We start from the raw sequence: 21729 nt of genomic DNA on the forward strand, positions 1-21729 counted from the left end.
ATTAGAAATACTTTTATTAGTTATGGTGTTTTTTGCTGCAAGGTATGTGTCATTTTAGGTAATCATGCAGAAAATAATATTGGTCGAAGGGTCAAACCGTATAGGGTGTCCTATCAGGAATGTACATAAAAATGAAATTTTATGATAAAGAGAGTATTATTACGCTCAGGTGTTTCGGTATCGTAAATACCATATAATGTGTGTGTGTGTGTGTATGTGTGTGTGTGTGTGTGTGTGTGTGTGTGTGTGTGTGCGTGCGTGCGTGCGTGCGTGTGTGCGTGCGTGCGTGCGTGCGTGCGTGCGCGCGCGCGCGCACACACATGGATAAGCAGTTTAATTGTTGGCATTGCATTTGTAGTGAATATTGAATTTAAGGGAATCGAACTGGTTCTCTGACGAACACATACCTACTGGCCTAACCAACCGCTCGTGTGTATGGAAAGGATGCCACTGTTGTCTGTACAAATTGAGAGTATATTGTCTTTCGAACATATTTGTGTACATATTTCGGCATACGGTCGATGCGAATAAGGTGGTAATTGAGACCCTTGGTGTGGGTTCGTATAAAGCAAGGTTTATCTCTCATTCAAGCCAAATGTGGATTCAATTGTCGACGCAGAAATATACAAATACATGACATACTGAGAAACAAAATTGAATGTTAAATTTGAATATGTTATTGAGAACACAAAATACAGTATGTATGGTATATTTATTTGTATAACACTGTACATCATATAATCCTCTTTCGCACAGGTATTATACACTTAGACAAATACTGGAAGTGGATTATGTTACGTGAATTAATACAAAACTTAAACATAAAAAAGTAATGTTTATAAATATGGCATAAATGTGATACAGCTTTCTTGCCCTAACAGTGCATGTGGATAATGCATAGTTATTTTCTAATGGCCGACCCTCACCCCCTGGCCTATCCCCAAACCCGACCCTCGACCCCACACTAGACCCAACCACACCCCTGCACATCTATTTCTTGGATGGGTTCTTCCGCTTCGCCGCCCTCTCTTCGTCCAGTCTCTTTAGTTTTTCGTCCCTCATCTGGAGCTGATGCTCCGCCATCATTTTCTTCGAGAACTGGCGACGTTTCTTCTCGTCTTTCACAGCTTTGTGCTTTATTTCTCTGTCCAACTGTTTCCTCTGAACTTGCTCAACTAGCCTGCAATAGATTATTGTAATTGGAACATGTCAATCGAATGCACATGCAGTTGTAAGTCAGTATAAGCGCTAATGAAATTATATTTATGCAATGTTTGGCTTCATATAGTCTCTCTTACATATCACACTATTCAATAATAGCTTCCCCCAACATACTCGTATAAATGAGGTAATGTGAGTAATGTCATACCTGTCAAATCTAAATTCATCAGCTTTCTGTCTCCTCCTCTCAGCTGTGTAGAAGCATCGCACTGGGATTTGCTCCAGACGTCGGGGTGGTTTGCCGCGGGCAACACCGCACTCGGTGGCGGGCACAGAGAAAGCAACCCCTCCGCGTGTTTGGTGGACAGGGACCAACCCGTCATCTCTGAGCTGCTGAAGAATCTCATCCCCTGACAGGCGGGATGTGGGCGGTGCCACCTGCCACTTAGCGTAGTACAGCTCGTGAGGGCAGTTAATCTTGCCCGCCAACGCCTCCTCGGGGGATGTTTGCTTCATAGGTTTAACCTTAGTTTGCCTACATCCCATTTTAGATGATAATCTTTGACGCTGCAGTGCATGGGTACGACTTGTTTCCATGCGCATATGGACAACAATAACATGACGTCACAATAACGTGACATATCAGCGTAACATGACGTCAGAGATAATGTAGATTCTGGGTGCATTTTGTTTCACTTAAAATCGCTAGTCAGGAGCTATGTTTTTTCGGGGGTTTTTCAAGCATGCCCTTGAAAACAAAATGCGAAGAAATGCCATTTTGAATTCACATTTATAATATATTCTCAACGCCGCATTAGCAATTTTGCTAATATTCCAGACAGGGCTGCGAGTGAGTCGGGAAAGCCTGCCAGTGTGAGGTGAATGATTAAATTTTCACGCTCGCATTCTGCTGTTGAGTTTCAATAAGTAAACATATCTTTTCTTATACTGAACAAAATCCATAACATAATGCATTATATAATTGACGAGACAGACAGATTTAAAAAAAAATGAACATAAATGTTCTCTTGCAACTTTATGGCTATAAAGGGTTCGTGTAATGTTCTCAATAATGAACGTTTTACGTGTGAATTATAAGAATCGTTATTCGATCGTTAACTTCTTACATAGTTTTCATATCTTTTACATTGACTGTAATGGTATTCACGAGCTAGTGTTTGTTGAAAAAGTAGTCATTACATTCTTTGCCTTTTGACATCACATTTAGCGGCATGCAATAAAGAATGGAAATTGAGAGTGATCTTCCCCTGATCTTTCAAAACAGGCGCCATTTGTGTGAGACATGTGAGTTTTCGACGTTGTTGTCTCTTAAGTATTGTTCATTTGATAAATACTGCACATGGTTTTATATCGAACATATAAATGTTGCCTTCCGAAACAAGTACAAGGCAGCTTAACAGGTTCAACCTAGTGGATGTTTTTATTTTCCACTGACCACCTGACGCACCGGCGATTTCTGCCAGTGACGAACAGATCATGATATATTTTTAGATTTAGTTTTATATTCGTACTTAGTCGCATGTTGGATCGATTGTGTTATAATACTGAAGCAACAATTTAACGATTTACGTCAGCATAGGTAAAATAATTGCCATCGTGCTGTTAATTTGAGACAGTCCTTCATCAACTATTGATCGAAATATAGAAACGCGTTAATATTAAACTTAAAAATACCAAAATACTTTTAGGCAGAATTAGGCTTAAACGACCTTTACTTGTTTGGCGTAGACGGAACTAAACATACTTGCGAATATGTCCCAGTAACCAAATCCAAAATATGAATTCCAAACGTTAAAACTTAATCAACCCAAACTATTCATTTACCATGTTTACTCAAAGATCACCCTACCAATATTAATGTATGTTAGAGTTTACTGTTCATCATCACTATCATGTCATTCATCATGTTTATATTATTAGTTATTCACAAATACAACAGGCCACATTGTTTTGGCAGAACATTTGACCCCACATCAGTTTGCCACTGGTATGTAAACAAGAAAGCATGGATGACTTCATTAATATTCAAAGCCTGGCTACTGATCTTGGATCGGCAAATGCGATTGGAGCAACGCCATGTGGTAGTGCTGTTGGACAACGCCCCATTCGGTACTACTGTAGACACAACTTATGTCAAATGTCACTTTCTGCCACCCAACACCACATTGCACATTCAGCCACTAGATGCCGGGATAATAAAGAGAATTTCAAGCTTTATTATAAAAAACAGCAAATGAAATTACACTTTGACAAAGTTGATGCTGAAGTACCACAAGCCCTAGACGTCAAGCGAGCTTTGCTTTTTATCAGGACTGCTTGTAAAGAAGTGAAACAAAACACAATCATTAACTGTTGGCGACTCACAGGTATTCTCCCCGATGTGCCAGTTACAGCTGAACCTGTCATAGCTGACCTGGAATCCATCAATGCGATTTATACAACTTTCAACACCGTGTACAGCGACACGACATCAAGCGAAGGCTTTTTTGACCACCGATGACGACATCCCATGTGAGGAAGAAATGACCAACGTCACCATCGTTGACATCGTCCGCGGGCAGCCTGACGATGATAACACAGAAGATGAAGCAGACGCCAGCAAGCATCCAATTATCCCACCAGCAGCTCATCATCAAGGCACATCTCCCTCAAATTGCATACTTTGTCAAACACCACTTGGATGTGTTTTCCGTTACTGACTTGGACTTTATTACAAACATGCAGGGGTCTTTGAAGATTCCGGGGTAGAATAGGTCTTCAGCAACCCATGCTTGCCGTAAAAGGTGACTATGCTTGTCGTAAAGGCGACTAACGGGATCTGGTGGTCAGGCTCGCTGACTTGGTTGATGCACGGTCATCAATCCCAATTGCGTGGGTTGATGCTCATGACATCAATCACTGGATTGTCTGGTCCAGACTCGATTATTTACAGACCGCCGTCATATAGCTGGAATATTGCTGAGTGCGGCGTTAAACAACAAATCAACCAATATAACAGCAGCTAGGGCGTCTGGGTGTATCAGTTAATGCCAGACCTTAGCGCTGATGGTTTATGATAAACTGAAGGGGAGGGCTGTCCCTTAGTATTATTGACATTCATTGGGGACACATTCATCGAACACAAATTTGTCATTCACTTCAAATGATAACTGATCATCAAATTTAATTATGAAAGCATTTTCCCAAGCTGTATACTGGGGGGCAAACCCTTCATTCCCCCTGTTATTTTAAAAAGGCAGACAATATTAGCAGCTGAAAATAACTTGGAAACCGTTACTAAGGTAGGAGCGCATCCCGATTCATTCTCGTCAGATCACAAATATCTAGTTGACTTACCTTGCTTATCAGAACTTTGCTGTGTTCTAAGATGTCATGAGTCAAAGGCTTACTGATAAGAACTAAAGAAAGGTTTGATAGAGCTTCAATATTTCTATCATTCCACCCAATAAGATCAACAGAGAAATATTTATGATAATATCAATAATGACACACAACTTTTAAAGGGACTGTGATCTCTGACAATCCGCTGGGACTGGTTGTTGCCTTTGTTGTATTTTTCCGGTGGATGTCCATTTATTCTATTATAATAACGAGTTCCAAACATTTTGATGAAACAAATGATAGGATTAAAAGAAAACGTAAGTAAAAGAAAATTTGTATATGTTTTGGCTTCTAATCATGGCATAATTATTCTATTCTGATGTTTTAAGCATTTTTGAACATCTGAATAATTTTAGTCAATCTGGTAAATAAATGGACGTATATTTCAGTCAATTTTATAATTTACCTGAATGAATCACATTTTTAACATATACATGTCTACAAATGAAAAAGCTTGTGAAAAAAACTTCTTGTTGTCTGTCTCGCACTGAAGAACTTCCCAACGAAAACGTAGACAAACAGTAGAGGAACAAGAATGATTCTGGTCAATGCTACAGCAATATGTATAAATTGTAATTACAACCGACCACTAATTATACCTGTAATAAATTCATTATTAACTGAGCATCAAGTGAATGACGACAAATACACAGGTGTTGTGTTATACCGGGAAACATGGATGACAACAAGGGAGTAGTGATTGTATTATCCATGCAATCCAAAATCCGAAAAATGTTTTCACAGCAGGGATACCTTTTTTCATTAAACTATAACCATCAGGTGTATTTCCAAATAATGGCATCCGATGAGCTTCCACCGTTCTTTATGTCTGTTTAGGTCAAAGAAATTAATTATCATGCACCTTAGTTATATCAAAATCTTCAAAGATGACCGGTAACCAATCAGTGTGCAGAAATGGGTATAGATATTGCCTAATCATTTATTTACGCTGTACATACGGATGTCATGCTCAGTTTCTTTAACGAGCAAATCGACACACAGCGACTAGTGAGCCCTAGCAGTGAGTGATGGACAGCCGGGAAGAAGCCAGAGATTAGTGCCCCTTTGGTGTTGATGAATAGGCTATGCGGATGCCATGTACATATACAGGTAGAGGATGACAAGGCATGCTCATATTTAACCCGGGGGCACGGGTGGCACAGTCATCTAAGGCGCCGCGCTTCCCTTTGCAGAGTTGCGTCCCTTGGGCACACCAGAAACCTATGATTGTGGGTTTGAATCCTGGTTCGTCCCGATTATGTTTCTAGGTTTGTCAGCACCATACCCGTGCTCATGGGTTTCACCGAAGTGGCAAACGTCTAAGACCTGCATCACTTCGGGCTTTCCTCCCACATTACGCGCCTATAACTGGAATACTGTTAAAAGCGGTGTTAAACCCAACTCACTCACTCACTCACTCATATGTAACCCCTCACTCACTTTTGAACAGGTTGAATGAGTTTTCTATATGTTGTTGTTGTTGTTGCAGCATGGAGATCACCGACAGCAACATGCTGGCCCTAGCTGGGTACCTCCAGCAAACCCTGTCACCTGAGATGGATACCCGAAAACAAGGTGAGACCTGAAACACATCATTGTGGATACTGCTCCCTAGGGCTGGGATGTTACACCAACTGTGCAATCCGATACGTATCACGATACCTTGTTCATGATCCGATATGTATCACGATACTTGTAAAAGCTCTTATCTGTGGTGTGTAAGCCATCTTTTTCATAGACAGGATAGTGAAATACCTGGCACACTGACGATTTACAGCTGGTCGTGTCAAGTATCACGCAACAGATGAAAATATTTACTTTTTCACTACTAATTAGTGTTTGGTGTAACAGCCAAAAAAGTAAACATTTAAGGTATGAATCGATATTTTGTACTTAGTGTGCGACTAAGATTGGGAAGTAAAATATCGCGATCCACCGATGCATCACTGTATCGTCCCACCACTACACACAAACCTAATGCAGGAACTCACGTAGGAATTTTAGCAAACTCATTTTAGCATTAGATACAAGAAACTATTAGGGCCTTTTTCTGTATGTCATGTTAAATTGACCTGTTATCTGTGAAATACAAGTAATCTAAAGATCTTTTCAAAACAAAAACCTCAGTCTGTACAAGAAACATTTGAGTTTGTCTTTCCTCATTATTTTCAGCAGACTTGGTGTTAATATATACTCACCGCCAAAAGAAACATGAACCATAGAAACGTATAGATAAGTATGTACGTTAAGAAGAGATTTTTCCAATGTGTTCCACTTTATGACAAAACTAACAGTCAAGTTTTACAACTTACAACAGACTGTCTTTATTCTTATCACGATATGCTGAACGTGATTTCCAAACTTTACACGCTAATCCTGCATGAGACAAATGGTGCATCTCGAGTCATGGATCTATGATGTCACATGTTATGCCTTCATAAGCTGTCGATTCACACAACATACCAGTTTGTTCATTTGTGTGCCAAACCAATCTAATGTCTCTTGAATATGAGTAATTCTTCATATATTAACCAACATGTATGGTAATCACATTTCTATTGTCAATGGACCACCTCTGTGGTCTAGTGGTAGAGCGTCCGCCTGGAGAGCGGAAGGTCCGGGGTTCGATCCACGACCGCGTCATACCAAAAGATGTTAAAAGATTGGACTTGTTGTTACCCTGTCTGGTGCTCAGCATTAACGGGCTAAAACAAGGACTGGTCGGCTTGGAGTCAATATACTGTGTCTGAGTGGGGTATTCATGTTAAACTGCGGCATGGTATCTCAGTGTGCTAGCACTATGAATCGGCATCAGTCCGGACTAGTACAAGCAGCCACACAAACACACACACGTACATGCACGTCGCTATATAAGTGCAATAATCTTGGACGCGACGTTAAGCCCCATTTCACCTCACCTCACCTCACCTCACCTCTATTGTCGATGGTTATATACATGATATATGAGGTATTAACATCTGATGTCATTAGACTTTGGCTATGGACTGGTGGCTAAAGTAGTAGACTGTATAATATTAATCATTATAAATAACCTGAATTGAGAATTTTGTTGAGACATAATATGAACCAGTATGCAAGTATTTGTTAACCCTCTGCAGGGCTTGTGTTATCTGCTGAATGGATGTAGAAAACTGCTGTCCTCATCGTAATGTATCCCCTCTCTCCATGTGACAGCTGAAAAGTTCCTGGAGTCTGTAGAGGTGAACGAGAACTACCCACTGCTGCTGCTGCATCTGATGGACAAGGCCGAAGTTGAGCCCATTGTCAGAGTCAGTTCCGCAGTCACATTCAAAAACTACATCAAGAGGAACTGGAGAATTGTAAGCACAGATTTTTGACAGTATGATTCCCCAGATGCCAGTGCTAATTTCATGCTGTTAGAATAGCATGGGCAGACACATGAGGATACATTGTTGTTAGATCCAAATCTCATTTCCAGTTTTCACCCTGTGGGGATTCTGGGTTAGAAGAGGTCCCTAGCTTCCTGTGTATGCTGGTCGGGTAGCCAAGTGGTTAAAGCATTCACTCGTCACGCTGTAGACCCGGGTTTGATTCCCGACATGGGTACAATGTGTGAAGCCCATTTCTGGTGTTCCCCGCCGTGATATTGCTGGAATAATGCTAAAAGCGGCGTAAAACCATACTCAGTCACTCCTATGTTGGTCTTAAGAAGCGACCAGATTGTTCAGACTCGGCGACCTTGTCAATTCCTTTGTCGCAACCCGACGGCATGGATTGTTGCTCACAATATCATATAGCTGGGATGTTGCCAAGTGCATTATTTAACTAAAATCAAACAAACATTACCAGGTTTTAGATTGGTTGTATTGTAGGAAATTGTCTTGTTGTATTTGATAATGTTCCAGAAAATGTTGACTTTTAGGTAGTTAGGTAAGAATATAGAAGAATGTCCTGCAAATAGTTGATTAAGTCATGAAAATGTCCTAATACTATGTACCTCCTCCTGAATCACTGCATGATTTACGAGTACAGTAAACTACCGTTATAACAAACACGCATATAACGAACTGACTGATATAACGAACTTAATTTTCAGTCCCGACCATTTGTTGTATAAATGTCATATATATGCTTATAACAAACTACAATTATTATGAATAAAAATTAGTGGTACCTTCGAGTTCATTATAACCGTGGCTAACTGTATCTCGGTGCAACATCGCAGGTAGCCTCCATAAAATGTCATTTCCTGTATTATTCCTCATAAGTTTGATTCACTCTGTATTTCTTGATCACAACACATGGCATTTGTAATCATGGTAATACATGTGTGTGCTCCCCATGTAAAGTTTTGAACAAAATAATGGGTCCACTTAAAGGGCAAGTTCACACGGAAATGAACCATTTTTTCTTGTACTTGTTCCACATTAAAAGTGTTAACATAGAAGTGTCATAGACAAAAATATGAAAACATCATATTTAATTAACATATTTTTTGCACTAAAACGATTTATATTTTTCACATTTACCAAGTGTTCTATTTCCATAACAAAAACACCATGGCTTATGCCCCTTGCAATATGACGTCATTGGTGCCAATTGATAAACATTATGACATCATCATGCTTTGTTAGAGCCGCTTCACGTGGTGTAGGTACAGTTTTGTGATTCTAGCATCTCAGATGCCAGCCAGAACTGTGTTATGCTGAGTCACCACTGCGCCGGAGTGTGTCGTAGACCATGTTGTTTTACCGCAAACTGGTCCTTGATATCTTTTGCGTTGAGAATAGACAGGGACCCAGTTGAATTGGCACCAATTACGTCATAATCTAAGGGGGATAACTCAGGCCTATTTTGCTCGTAAAACGAAGGCCTCATAACGGCATATCACTTTCGTACTATTGTGAGCTTCCTACTTTCACTGTGAAAAAAAATGAGTGTATATTTTCAAACACAGATACTAACTAATTCTACAATTGCGTTTTGTTTAGAAAAGAAAAAAAGTGATTTTTGCGTGTACACTTCCCCTTTAAGCTTGTGAGAGCAGACAGGGACACTCACTCACACACACTCACTTGCTCACTTGCTCACTGATACTGGACCCTTGAAGATCCTTTAGAGAATAGGTCTTCAGCAACCCATGCTGGTCAAGATTCATTTACTTTCTGACGGCCGTCATAAAGCTGGAATGTTGCGGAGTGCAGCGTTAAACAATACACGATGCACCAACTGTGCGATCCGATATATATCACGTTACCTTGATCACGATCCGATACATATCACGATACATGTATGTGCGTGCATCTGTAGTGTGTAAGCCATATTTTTCATAGACACGATATTCAAATACCTGGCACACTGATGATTTACAGTTGGCAGTGTCAAGTATGGTGCAATGGGTGAAAATATTTACTTTTTCACGACTAATTTTCGCGACTAATTAGCAGGATTAGTGTTTGGTGTAACAGCCATTGAAGTAAACATGGTATGAGTCGATATTTTTTACTTAGTATGCAACTGTGATTGATACTGTATCGGGATGTAAAATATCGCGATCCACTGATGCATCGGTGTATCGTCCCACCACACTCATACACTCATACACTCACAAAATTTAATACACACATGTGTGCACTTGCACACTCGCTCACTCATACTCACATGCTCGCTTTCACTCACACACTCACTCATATACTCACACACTACAATACACACATGTGTGCACTTACACACACGCTCACTCATACTCTCTGACACTCACTCTCATCTTAACATGGCAGTACTGTTGATACATGTGTTGTCAGACTGATGAGGCCGGAGACAAAGTCCACACTGGTGACAGAACTGCCATCAAGCAGCATATTGTCGGCCTCATGCTCAAGAGTCCAGAACAGATCCAAAAACAGGTGAGCTCACATCCTGAACTGTGACAGTTTTAATGGTAATATGTATTTGATGGCTAAAATTGCCTTTCTGCTAGTCAATTCATTGGTCAGTCAATATTGCAAAAGGTTATTCTGACTTGACCTGTATTGTTATGTCCTCAGATCTTTGGTGTAGCGCAAGTGAGCACTAATATCTGATTTTAACGGGACCCTTGTGTATGTTTTTAGACCTATAAGTGGGTTTGGGAAGACAAAAAAAAAGGGTCACTGACCGCATATCATGCGTGCGTAAGTTGAGTTTGTCAGTATTTTGATTTTGACGACTTTCAGCTAAGTGATGCCATCAGCATCATTGGGCGAGAGGACTTCCCTGACAAGTGGCCGGACCTCATCACTGAGATGGTCAGCAAGTTCCAGACTGGGGACTTCCATGTTATCAACGGGGTGCTCCGAACTGCACACTCTCTCTTCAAAAGGTGACTTATATATACACCTATATAAACCGTATTCGACATTATAGGCGCCCCGCTCTAGTACGTGCCCACGGCGATATTTTCCAATATATTGGCTAGTGAACAATCCCAATTAGCACCCTTCCGACTGATCAATGTACACAATTTGTGTACGTTTATTCGTGTATAATACGCACTCGTGTGTTATGTGCACCCTTTATTACGGGCAATTAAATTCTGGAAAAATATATCTGTCGTGTATAATACGCACAGACTTTTCTTTTGTATCATTTCAGGCTGTCAGCAGAAACCATAAAATTTACTATCTTTCGACTCTTTCACCAAATTATATTCTAATAAGAGCCCCCTATTTCTAATTTTGAGAACGCCCTGGGCGCTTAGTGCGTCGAATACGGTAACTCTTATTTTTAGGTTCAATAGATTAAACATAGAGGAATCTGTCAAGTATCTGTCATTATCCTCGAACCATAAGGTACATATTCTCAGCCTTAGAAATTTGTCTTTTTTAAGACAAGTGCATACTTTATTTCACTTGTCCTCAAAGTTAATAGCTTGTCCTGTTCAAATAAGACAAAAATGTTTACGCAGTGCTTACATTTATTGTCAGTTTTTATTCCCATTTTGAAAGCTTTCTTTTTGAAACTTGCCACAGAGAACAGTCTAGTGGTGAACTGGTGTTTTTTGATGATTTGGGATACAGGAATGGAGTTCGTTTGTCTGTCCACTTATAAGTGGGGACAAATTTATGTTAGAGAAATGAATATTTTCACACCGATGTTACTGGTCATGATCATAAATGAGTTGGAAAATTGGTTCCGTCAATTATTGTTTTACAGAGTTATGGCCCTTGTTCTGTGTTTTTCTACTAAGTGCATACTGCGTGAAATGGGGACAAATGTACTCAGAAACTACTGTAGTTACATGAATGAAAGTTTGCATGCTATCTAATGGATACTTGTGAAGACAGTTAAAAAATTATTATTTTCCCTTGCTAAATGATTTTATCCCCAGCAGTGTCTGAAATAGGGACAAGCTTTCTCAGACGCATGAAGTTACATGAATGAAAGTTAGCTTACTTATGTTAGAGATACTTATCAAGACTGAGTTCAAAAATTGGTGCCATAATTGTTTACCAGAGTTACATCCCTTGCTACATGTTTTTAGATATTTCTACAGCTGATGAACATTTCTCCATGAAACCATTATATTTCCAAGCTATTATTTGCTATTATTATTTTTTTTTTTTTTCCAGCACATTAACAATAGCACCTTGAATTAGAGTATAAAAAATGGAGGGTAATGGTGTGTTTGAGTAAAAACACATTCTAGTTTGGGATTTCTTTTATACCCCCGACCTTTTAGGTCGGGGATATATAGTTATACCAAGGCTCCGTCCATCCGTCCGAAAACTTTGTCCGCGCAATTTCTCTTAAACTATTCAGTGGATTCATCTCAAACTTAGTACATATAATCTGTGTCATATGGAGGGGTGCAGTCAAAAGAAAAAAAATGTTTTTATTAATTTTCCATTTTTTTATGAATTTTTCAAACCCAAACCCTGTCCATTATTTAATTTGAAGGTACTGACACACTAGGCAGGTCGGGGGTATTAGTAAGCCACACTCACTTTTGCCCTTGTTTTTTTGTTTGTTTTTTTGTTTTCATGACCATCATTATTATTTTTCTTCGCTGAACAGAAGGTACCCATTGGCAATGGGCTAAAAGCGGGGTATAAATAACCAAACTCTTTTCAGAATTGCACCAGAACGTCCGGATATCTCATCTCCTGATTACTCTTCTATTTGATTAAAATTTACAGCAACATTGATGCATTGAGAACTGGTTCAGAATTACAACCTTTAATGCAACCAGTCATTGATGACTGCCATAATTGGATTTTTACTTGTTCTCTACACAATTTAGTAGTCACTGGCTAGCAGTAGCAGTCTAGTGGAAATTTCAAAGAATTTTCTGAATGGATACAAACAGGTCTCTCATCAAAACAGTTATTATATAATATCATCCCCCCCTGGCATATAATGTGGGGGGGATATAGTCAAAGCCTCGTCTGACTGTCCTTACATCATGTACATCTGGCTGTCCATCCATAATCATTTCGTTTCCGGAGAGTAACTTGAAAACCGTTCAGTATTTTTCAACCACAATTGGCAGATATATCAAAATGGCCCTGAAGTTGTGCATTTTGCATTTTACAGATTTTTGGCATTTTTCTTTTTCTCGATTTTCTTGGAAACATAAGGGGGTGGATTCGTTTCCAGATCACAACTCAAAAAACAATCAATATCTTTTAACAAAACTTGGCAGATATATCAAACAGATCCCGAAGTGGTGCCCTTTTGCTATTTGGGAATTTTGGGCATTTTTTATTTTCTTGATTTGCATGGAAACATACTGAACAATTGGGTGGGGGTAACTTGAAAACTTTGAAAGACTTTTCATCTAAACCTTGTACATGGCTGAAGTCTTGCCTTTTGCTATTTGGGAATTTTTTAGAATTTGATTTGCCCCTGTTTCCATGGAAATAAGTTAGACTTGTTAGACTGAAATTGGGGTAGGTGTTGTTTCCAGAGCAGAACTAGAAAACTATTCAAAACATTTTCCATCCAAACTTGCTACATGTATTAATCAAGGGCTGAAATGGTGCCTTTTGCTGTTTACATTTATTGATTTAGGAATTTTAAAAAAATAATTAATTTTTCCTGTTTCCATAACAACAAATCTGACATTGACTAGTGGTGTGTTTCTCCTGACCATATAACTAAACCTAATAGGTACTTTCTTGAAACTGTGCTCATACAAATACCAGGTTGTCAACTGGTGCCTTTTACTATTTAGGGATTTTTCGAATTTACATGTTTTCTGTTTCTATGGCAACAAGTTTGACTTTAACTCTGTTCATAGTGGTGTGTACATGATAGCTCAATAACTACACTTGTATACAGACAGACATATTAGATAGAAATTTTCATCAAGTTGGACTTAAAGTAAGTGTCAGATGATTTGTTCTTTTAGATTTGTGGGGGCAGGGGCACTTATCATCTTCTGAAGACTATTTTGATGACCAGTATTAGATATTTCATGAGATCTATCAAAACCTGTGTGGTATGGTATCATTGTCGTCATCCTACATGTCATTGATGTGTATCCATGGTCAACTGCTGAGCATGGATCAAGAAGACCCGTGAAGATTCTGGGGTAGAATGCTTGCCGTAAAAGGTGACTATGCTTGTCGTAAAAGGTGACTAACAGGATCGGGTGGTCAGGCTCGCTGACTTGGTTGATGCATGTCATCGATCCCAATTGCATGGATTGATGCTCATGATATTAATCACTGGATTGTCTGGTCCAGACTCGATTATTTACAGACTGCCATCATATAGCTGGAATATTGCTGAGTGCGGCGTTAAACAACAAACCAGCCAACCAATCATGTAGATAGTTCACCCCCTATTTTATAGCCAAACTGACAGGTCACATGGCAGTATGAAAATGGTAGGGGCTAAAACACACACCACCAGATGAAATGGGTTAAGTTGGTGAAAAGACACTCGACACAGATGCATATCTGGTGATGTGTAAGAATTGAATTGAATGGATTGACTTATCAAAATTTAAGGAATTAAATGTGTAATAATGATGATTTTTTTTATGCCACTTTTCAGATATCGGCATGAATTCAAATCTCAGGAACTGTGGACAGAGATCAAATTTGTATTGGAAAACTTTGCATCCCCGTTTACAGATCTGTTTAAAGTAAGTGAAAACTAGGTAGCTGAAACGACAGGTCAACAGTTCCTAATGATCGGACTAACATGAGGGTGTCCTGAAGGCTACTGAGAAAGGAAAACGAGTAAATGAGTTGAAATGGAGAAATTATCTATTTGTGGACTTAACTATGGTATTACAACTCTATTTGTTCTACCCAGGCAACCATGGAGTTAGCGAAGACCCACGCCTCAGACCCATCTGCTCTCAAGGTCATATTCAGCTCCATCCTCCTCATCTGCAAGATATTCTACAGTCTTAACTTCCAGGTGAGCTATCAGTCAGCACAGTAACTGTGTCAAGGACAAGTGTTCATCATGTTTAGATGTAGAAGCAACTTAGGGATCGGGTGGTCAGGCTCGCTGACTTTAGTTGATGCATGTCATTGTTTCCGAATTGCGTGGATCGATTTTCATGATATCAATCACTGTATTGTCTGGTCCAGATTTGATTATTACAGACTGCAGTCATATAGCTGGAATATTGCTGAGTGCGGCGTTAAGCAACTCACAAACAAAACCTTACTGTTACATTTTTCTAAATGTTGTGAAATACATATGTAAACAATTCAGTTTACATTGTTTATGATGTCAATCACCAGATTGTCTGGTCCAGACTTATTTACAGATCTCTGGAATATTGCAGAGTACGGTATTGAACAACAAACAAACATTATGTTTAGAGCCCTCATCCGTTGATTATTCAAAAGAAAGTGTATTTGGCTGGTTGAAGTGTTCTTTGTTTCCCCTGCTTTGACATTGCTGAAGGGCACAAAACCATTCACACAGACTCAAAGATTGTTCTATTGGTAGTTCCGTCCCAATTTTCCTTTTGACCTCGCAACAGATGAGTGAGTGAGTGATAGAGTTTGGTTTTACGCCGCTTTTAGCAATATTCCAGCAATATCACGGTGGGAGACACCAGAAATGGGCTTCACACATTGTACCCATGTCGCGAATCGAACCCGAGTCTTCGGCGTGACGAGCGAACGCTTTAACCACTAGGCTACCCGACCGCCCCCTCAACAGATGGAGAAAGTAAGAGGTGCCTTGGAGCAGGGAAAATTTAGGAAAGTTTAAGGTCAGAGAATTTTCAGTGGAATAGGCACTTGAACAGAAATTGTGATCTCTGAATGTTAATGAATGCTGTGAATTATTTCAGCCACATCCAGTGTTAAGTCACATGGGTGATGTTTGTTGCAGGACTTGCCGGAACACTTTGAGGACCACATGGGTACCTGGATGACCCACTTCATGACCCTCCTCAGTGCAGACAACGAGCTGCTGCAGACAAAGGTGAGCAGTGGACTCCGTGCCAGCATTGAAGACAAACGTGGCATTTAATCAAAGCTAAATATGGTCATTTATGTATAAAAGAAACACTCTAATAATGATGTTTAGTAACGCTGCAACGGTGATGTGTGTCAACACTGTCAGTGACGTGTAGCAATACTGTAACAATAGGGTCTGACAATCCTGTGTACAATGTGTACCACTAAACTAACAATGAGTTACAACACTGTAACAATGATATGTAGCAATACTATGACTGTAACAACTCTATGTACAATGAGGTCTGACAACACTAAGAATGACGGGTAACTATCTTTATAGAATGTGTCACAACACTAATAATGAAGCTTAAAAATGACCAACAATATGTGGCAACACTGTAACAATGATGTATATGAACAGTAACAACAGTGTGTAGCAACAATGAACAATGAGGATCAGTGCAGCAACACTGTAACAATGATGTGTAACAACATTAACAATGATGTGTAGCAACAATGTGTACCGACACTATAACAGTGATGTGTAACAACACTATCACAATGATGTGTAACAACAATGTGTAACAACACTAAAACAATGATGTGTAACAACAATGTGTAACAACACTAAAACAATGATGTGTAACAACAATATGTAACAACACTAAAACAATGATTTGTAACAACAATGTGTAACAACACTAAACAATTATGTGTAACAACAATGTGTAACAACACTATAACAATGTGTAACAACACTGTAACAATGATGTGTAACAACACTATAACAACACTATAACAATGATGTGTAACAACAATGTGTAACAACACTAACAATGATGTGTGACAACAATGTGTAACGATGATGTGTAACAACAATGTGTAACAACACTAAAACAATGATGTGTAACAACACTATAACAATGATGTGTAACAACAATGTGTAACAACACTATAACAATGATGTGTAACAACACTATAACAATGATGTGTAACAACAATGTGTAACAACACTATAACAATGATGTGCCTGCAGGATGAGGAAGAGGCGGGTTTGCTGGAGCAGGTCAAGTCCCAGGTGTGTGACAACGTGGCGCTGTACGCACAGAAGTATGACGAGGAGTTCTCCCCCCATCTTCCACAGTTCGTCACCGCGACCTGGGGACTGCTGGTCACAACTGGACAGCAGGTCAAGTACGATCTGGTCAGTATTAAAGCGTGCACCGTAGGGTGTTATGGTGGTTGAAAGACTTCAAAACAGGCATTCATGTTGTATTGCATTCAATCTCATGCAAATCAGATCTTATCCGATCAGAGTACATCCCATTACAGGTCATGTTAGAATGACCTTTCGCTTACTTTGACCGACCAATGAATGACTAACATGAAGTCGTCATAAGCCAGTCAGAAAGCAGCTTTCTCAAGCTATACCGCACTGGTTTTAAACTGCCAGTCCAGACTATGCTTTAACAGTATTTTGACAAAGTTCTCGATGACTGATGGCCAAGATTGTATGGCAGTAATATCCACAGGCTATGCAAAGTTTCTGCTGTTCAAATGTTTATTCCATTGAAGCAAACGATGATTATAACCGAATCTGTCATACAAGCCCGCAACTGTTGTTCGGAACACACCGTGTCAACATTTTTAAGGTTGCATGATTAGAAAATGCATTCAGACTTGTCGCTTTCCTGTTCTGGTAAAACATTCTCTGATTGACCGGATAAAAGGTCGTTCTGACATGACCCTTATTGGGATGTCTATAGACCTTTGTCTAACGGTAGCGAGAACGAAGATCTGATTTTAATGAGATTATATTGAATTGTATTGATCTGGCATTCCTTGACAATTCTTGATATCATAAAATCGTCAGATGGGATAAAGAAATCACAGAAATACCAGATCATTCCCACTCATCACTTCATTACAATGATTAACATTCATGGCAAGACATATAGACACATTTATATTTCACTGTGATACTGAGTATTGCTAGGAGCATTTGACCATATATAGTTAATCTTCATGTATGTACATTCTGCCCATAAGAATTACTCCGTCAAAATCATTTGTGAAATGCGATACAGTATCCAGCAACTTAGCATTTATGCTAGCCATGGGAGGCGACTAAATCAATCGAATGGTCAGAATCTGTGACTTAGTTGATTGTGTGTCACTGTGCCCCGTCACCACGGATCGTTGTACACGATATAAATTACTGGATTGTCCGTGTTTGTGGTCTAGTGGTAGAGTGTCCACCTGGAGAGCGGAAGGTCCGGGGTTCAATCCCCGGCCGCTTCATACCAAAAGACGTTAAAAGATGGTACTTTTTGTTACCCTGTCTGGCGCTCGGCATTAAGGGGCTAAAACAAGGACTGGTCGGCTCGGAGTCAGTATACTGTGTCTGAGTTGGGTATTCATGTTAAACTGCGGCATGGTATCTCAGTGAGCTAGCATTATAAATCGGCATCAGTCCGGACTAGTACAAGCAGCCACACAAACACACACACGTAAATGCACGTCGCTATATAAGTGCAATAATCTTTGACACAACATTAAACCCCATTTCACTTCACCGTCTGGTCCAGACTCAAACATTAGAGGCCGCCATCATATAGCTGGAATATTGCCGGGTGCAACGTTAAACAACAACCAAACAAAAACATTTACTGAATGCCTTATGTTTCAGCTGGTGAGTAATGCTATCCAGTTTTTGGCCTCGGTGGCCGAGAGACCGTCCTACAAGAGTCTGTTTGAAGATCCTGCCACACTGGCCCAAATCTGTGAGAAGGTCATTGTACCCAACATCCAGCTGCGAGGTTTGTCTTCTATTGTGCTTATGGCAATTTAAGCTTGTTACTGATGGTAACCTGTAGTGCAAGACCTGCCTACCCTTTGCCAACCCCTGGTGTCTTCACTGATTTTCAGGGCTGTCAGGTAGCCTAGTGGTTAAGGCGCTCGCTCGTCACGCCGAAGACCCGGGTTCGATTCCCGACATGGGTATAATGTGTGAAGCCAATTTCTGGTTTCCCCCGCCGTGATATTGCTGGAATATTGCTAAAAGCGGCGTTAAACCATACTCACTCACTCACTCACTCACTGATTTTCAGGGATCCATTCATCAGAGCTCCAGATAAGCTGCGTATCTGCGTAAAATATGCATCAGAAATGCAGGAATATGCAGTAAAATAAAATCCAAGCGTATCAAATACGCAAAGAACATTACAGATACGCTACAAAAATAAAACTTGTGCGTATCATCAAAATATTGTGAAGTAACCCTGCTTATTCGATTAGCAAATCAGGAACTTATTTTGAAATTATAAACGGGCATTCCGTCAACCTTGCTAAACTCCACGATGACAGTTACATCATGATCATTTGCCATCACACTTTCTTGTGGTATCGTGGTATTTTTGAGTCCTAAAAAGCTATCGAACCCACACAACACCAGTTTGCAGGGACTAGATGAATAGTGTTTTTAAATATTTAACTTAAATACCCACATGTGTAAAAACTAGTGGGTAACAGAAATTTGAATACCCAGATAGAATTACTGATACCCAATGATTTTAAAATGCTTGGGTAAAATACCCACAACACCAAAGGATTATCTGGAGCTCTGCATTCATACATTGGAAACTGTTTCGGCAGAGTATTGAGACTGGTTATTCTCTGGCATTGACATTTTATGTTTAGTACAACTAAAGTAGTGTTGGTTATAATGTTGGAAGAAAATACATGTACATGTACATGACTTCATCAAACTCATGAGACCCGTGAAGATCCGGGCTAGAATAGGTCTTCAGCAACCCATGCTTGTCGTAAGAGGCGACTAATGGGATTGGGTGGTTAGGCTCGCAGATTTGGCTGGTGCTTGTAATCGTAACCCAATTGCGTTGATCGATGCTCATGATGTCAGTCCATGGATTGTCTGGTCCAGACTCGATTATTTACAGATCGTCGTCATATAGCTGGAATATTGCTGATTCTGGCATTAAACAACAAACATAATACATCATATCACATCAAGTCATGACTTGCCATTTCATGTTATAGCTGCAGATGAAGAATTATTTGAAGACAACCCTGAAGAATACATCAGACGAGATATTGAGGGATCTGGTATGTAATGAAGTGTGTTACTCTGTTGAAATTGTATTGATTCCTAACACCAACTCTTTCAGCTGCTTTCTTGCTTTCTCCAAATCTTTCCAATATATATTCAGAAATTACAGCACATATTGCAGATTTTACCAAATGAAGTATCCTATAAATTTTTAAACTTATCTCACACCATGCATTTCTTTCTTCTTCTTTCGATCCTGGTGTGGAATTGCAATATGTTGACACTAAAGTGGCGGTACACATGCTTTGCAAATCCTGCAGTCGACCAAAATTGGCATGGCAGTTTACAAACTGGATGTTGATATTCGTTACACAATATTGATTGGACTAGGCATAGACTTATAATTCTAGCCTAGTTCTGCAAGGGTGGAAACTCCTCTTTTATAGTCAGTTAACTCCCTTGCCTCGGGAAGATGCATATTTGTTGTGAGAGCTGACAAGAATTGGCTTCATATGATAACAGACTTCAAAACGATGTTGACAATGGTCACAATGGTGTTGACAATGGTCAAGGTCGTTTTGACAATGGTCAAGGTTGTGTTGACAATGGTCAAGGTGGTGTTGACAATGGTCAAGGTTGTGTTGAAGGATTGGGGAGCACGAGAAAAGATACACTTGAGCTGTTGGGATGTAATTTTTTCATATCCAAACCGACTGCCTCCGTGGCCTAGTGGATAGAGCATCCGCCTGGAGAGAGGAAAGTTAATGGTTCAATCCCTGGCTATGTCATACCATAAGTTGATAAAAAGTGGTATTTGTGGTCACCCTTCTGGACTTCAAGGACTCATCAATCTCATTAAAATCAGATCTTAGTTCTCGCTACCGCTAAACAAAGATCTGAGGACATCCCATTACAGGTCACGTCAGACTGACTTTGCGCGAACTTTGACCGACCAATGGAATGACTGGTCGGATGAAAGGTCGTTCTGACATGACCCCATATGGAATGTCTTCAGATCTTTGTTTAGTGGTAGCAAGAACTAAGGTCTGATTTTAATGAGATTGAGGACTCATCAACCTGGAGTCAGTATACTGCGTCTGAGTGGGGTATCCATGTCAAACTGTGTGGGCTAGTATCTCAAGAGCTAGCACTATAAAAACGACTTTAGCCTTAACTAGTACAAGCATCCACTTATGCATCGCTATGTAAGTGCTATTATCTTATTGTTGTGTTGGACACTTATCGCAATAGTTGGATTGCATACATAAGTAGCTCTCGCTTACTGTAAGGCATTAATACACTAAGGAGTACTGTTTTTACCAAATCATACTGTGTAGTGTACGAGCAACCCTCTCTGTTTTAGATGTAGACACCAGGAGGAGATCAGCCTGTGACTTGGTTCAGGCTCTCAGCAAATCCTTCGAAGGTCCTGTGATACATAACTTTTCTACCTACGTCAGTGGTTTGCTTGAGGTGAGATGCAGATTAAAATTGTTGGTAGATTATGATTATACATGTATCTTTGTCATCCATCCTTCTGATCATGCTGGGGGCGGTTGGGTAGCCTGGTGGTTAAGCGTTTGCTCATCCAGCCGAGGCCCTGGGTTTGATTCCTGACATGGGTACCATGTTAGAAGCCAATTTCTGGTGTGATATTGCTGGAATATTTCTAAAAGCGGCGTAAAACCATAACTCACT

General features: G+C 39.9%; 2 protein-coding genes across 2 annotated transcripts in view; one reads left to right on the top strand and one right to left on the bottom strand.

The window, feature by feature from the left end:
* Window positions 1-990: 990 nt before the first annotated feature.
* On the bottom strand, window positions 991-1707 carry LOC139480400 (uncharacterized). The gene is made up of 2 exons (XM_071263466.1): window positions 1370-1707; window positions 991-1180 (listed from the first exon to the last, which is right to left on the bottom strand). Exons 1-2 carry the CDS (start codon window positions 1705-1707, stop codon window positions 991-993), a joined length of 528 nt encoding a protein of 175 aa, XP_071119567.1.
* A 716-nt stretch (window positions 1708-2423) lies between these two features.
* The window catches only part of LOC139478427 (exportin-2-like), a 35833-nt gene continuing 16527 nt past the window's right edge, over window positions 2424-21729 (top strand). The window contains exons 1-12 of the mRNA XM_071260880.1: window positions 2424-2466; window positions 6053-6138; window positions 7759-7904; window positions 10350-10451; window positions 10761-10906; window positions 14587-14677; window positions 14851-14958; window positions 15892-15984; window positions 16999-17166; window positions 18652-18781; window positions 20022-20087; window positions 21395-21504. Coding sequence (XP_071116981.1) covers window positions 6054-6138; window positions 7759-7904; window positions 10350-10451; window positions 10761-10906; window positions 14587-14677; window positions 14851-14958; window positions 15892-15984; window positions 16999-17166; window positions 18652-18781; window positions 20022-20087; window positions 21395-21504 — 1245 coding nt within the window. The 5' untranslated portion in view covers window positions 2424-2466; window position 6053. The remainder of the gene's footprint in view (window positions 2467-6052; window positions 6139-7758; window positions 7905-10349; window positions 10452-10760; window positions 10907-14586; window positions 14678-14850; window positions 14959-15891; window positions 15985-16998; window positions 17167-18651; window positions 18782-20021; window positions 20088-21394; window positions 21505-21729) is intronic.

Source organism: Haliotis cracherodii, unplaced genomic scaffold (genome assembly GCF_022045235.1).
Source record: "Haliotis cracherodii isolate W230 unplaced genomic scaffold, xgHalCrac1.p SCAF_4, whole genome shotgun sequence".
Taxonomy (NCBI): domain Eukaryota; kingdom Metazoa; phylum Mollusca; class Gastropoda; order Lepetellida; family Haliotidae; genus Haliotis; species Haliotis cracherodii.

Excerpts from the sequence above, each read along its gene's own strand:
- LOC139480400 (XM_071263466.1), bottom strand. The coding sequence starts at position 1,707 with ATGGGATGTAGGCAAACTAAGGTTAAACCTATGAAGCAAACATCCCCC. Across the intron at positions 1,181-1,369 it reads GATGAATTTAGATTTGACAG|GCTAGTTGAGCAAGTTCAGA; the intron begins GTATGACATTAC and ends AATCTATTGCAG.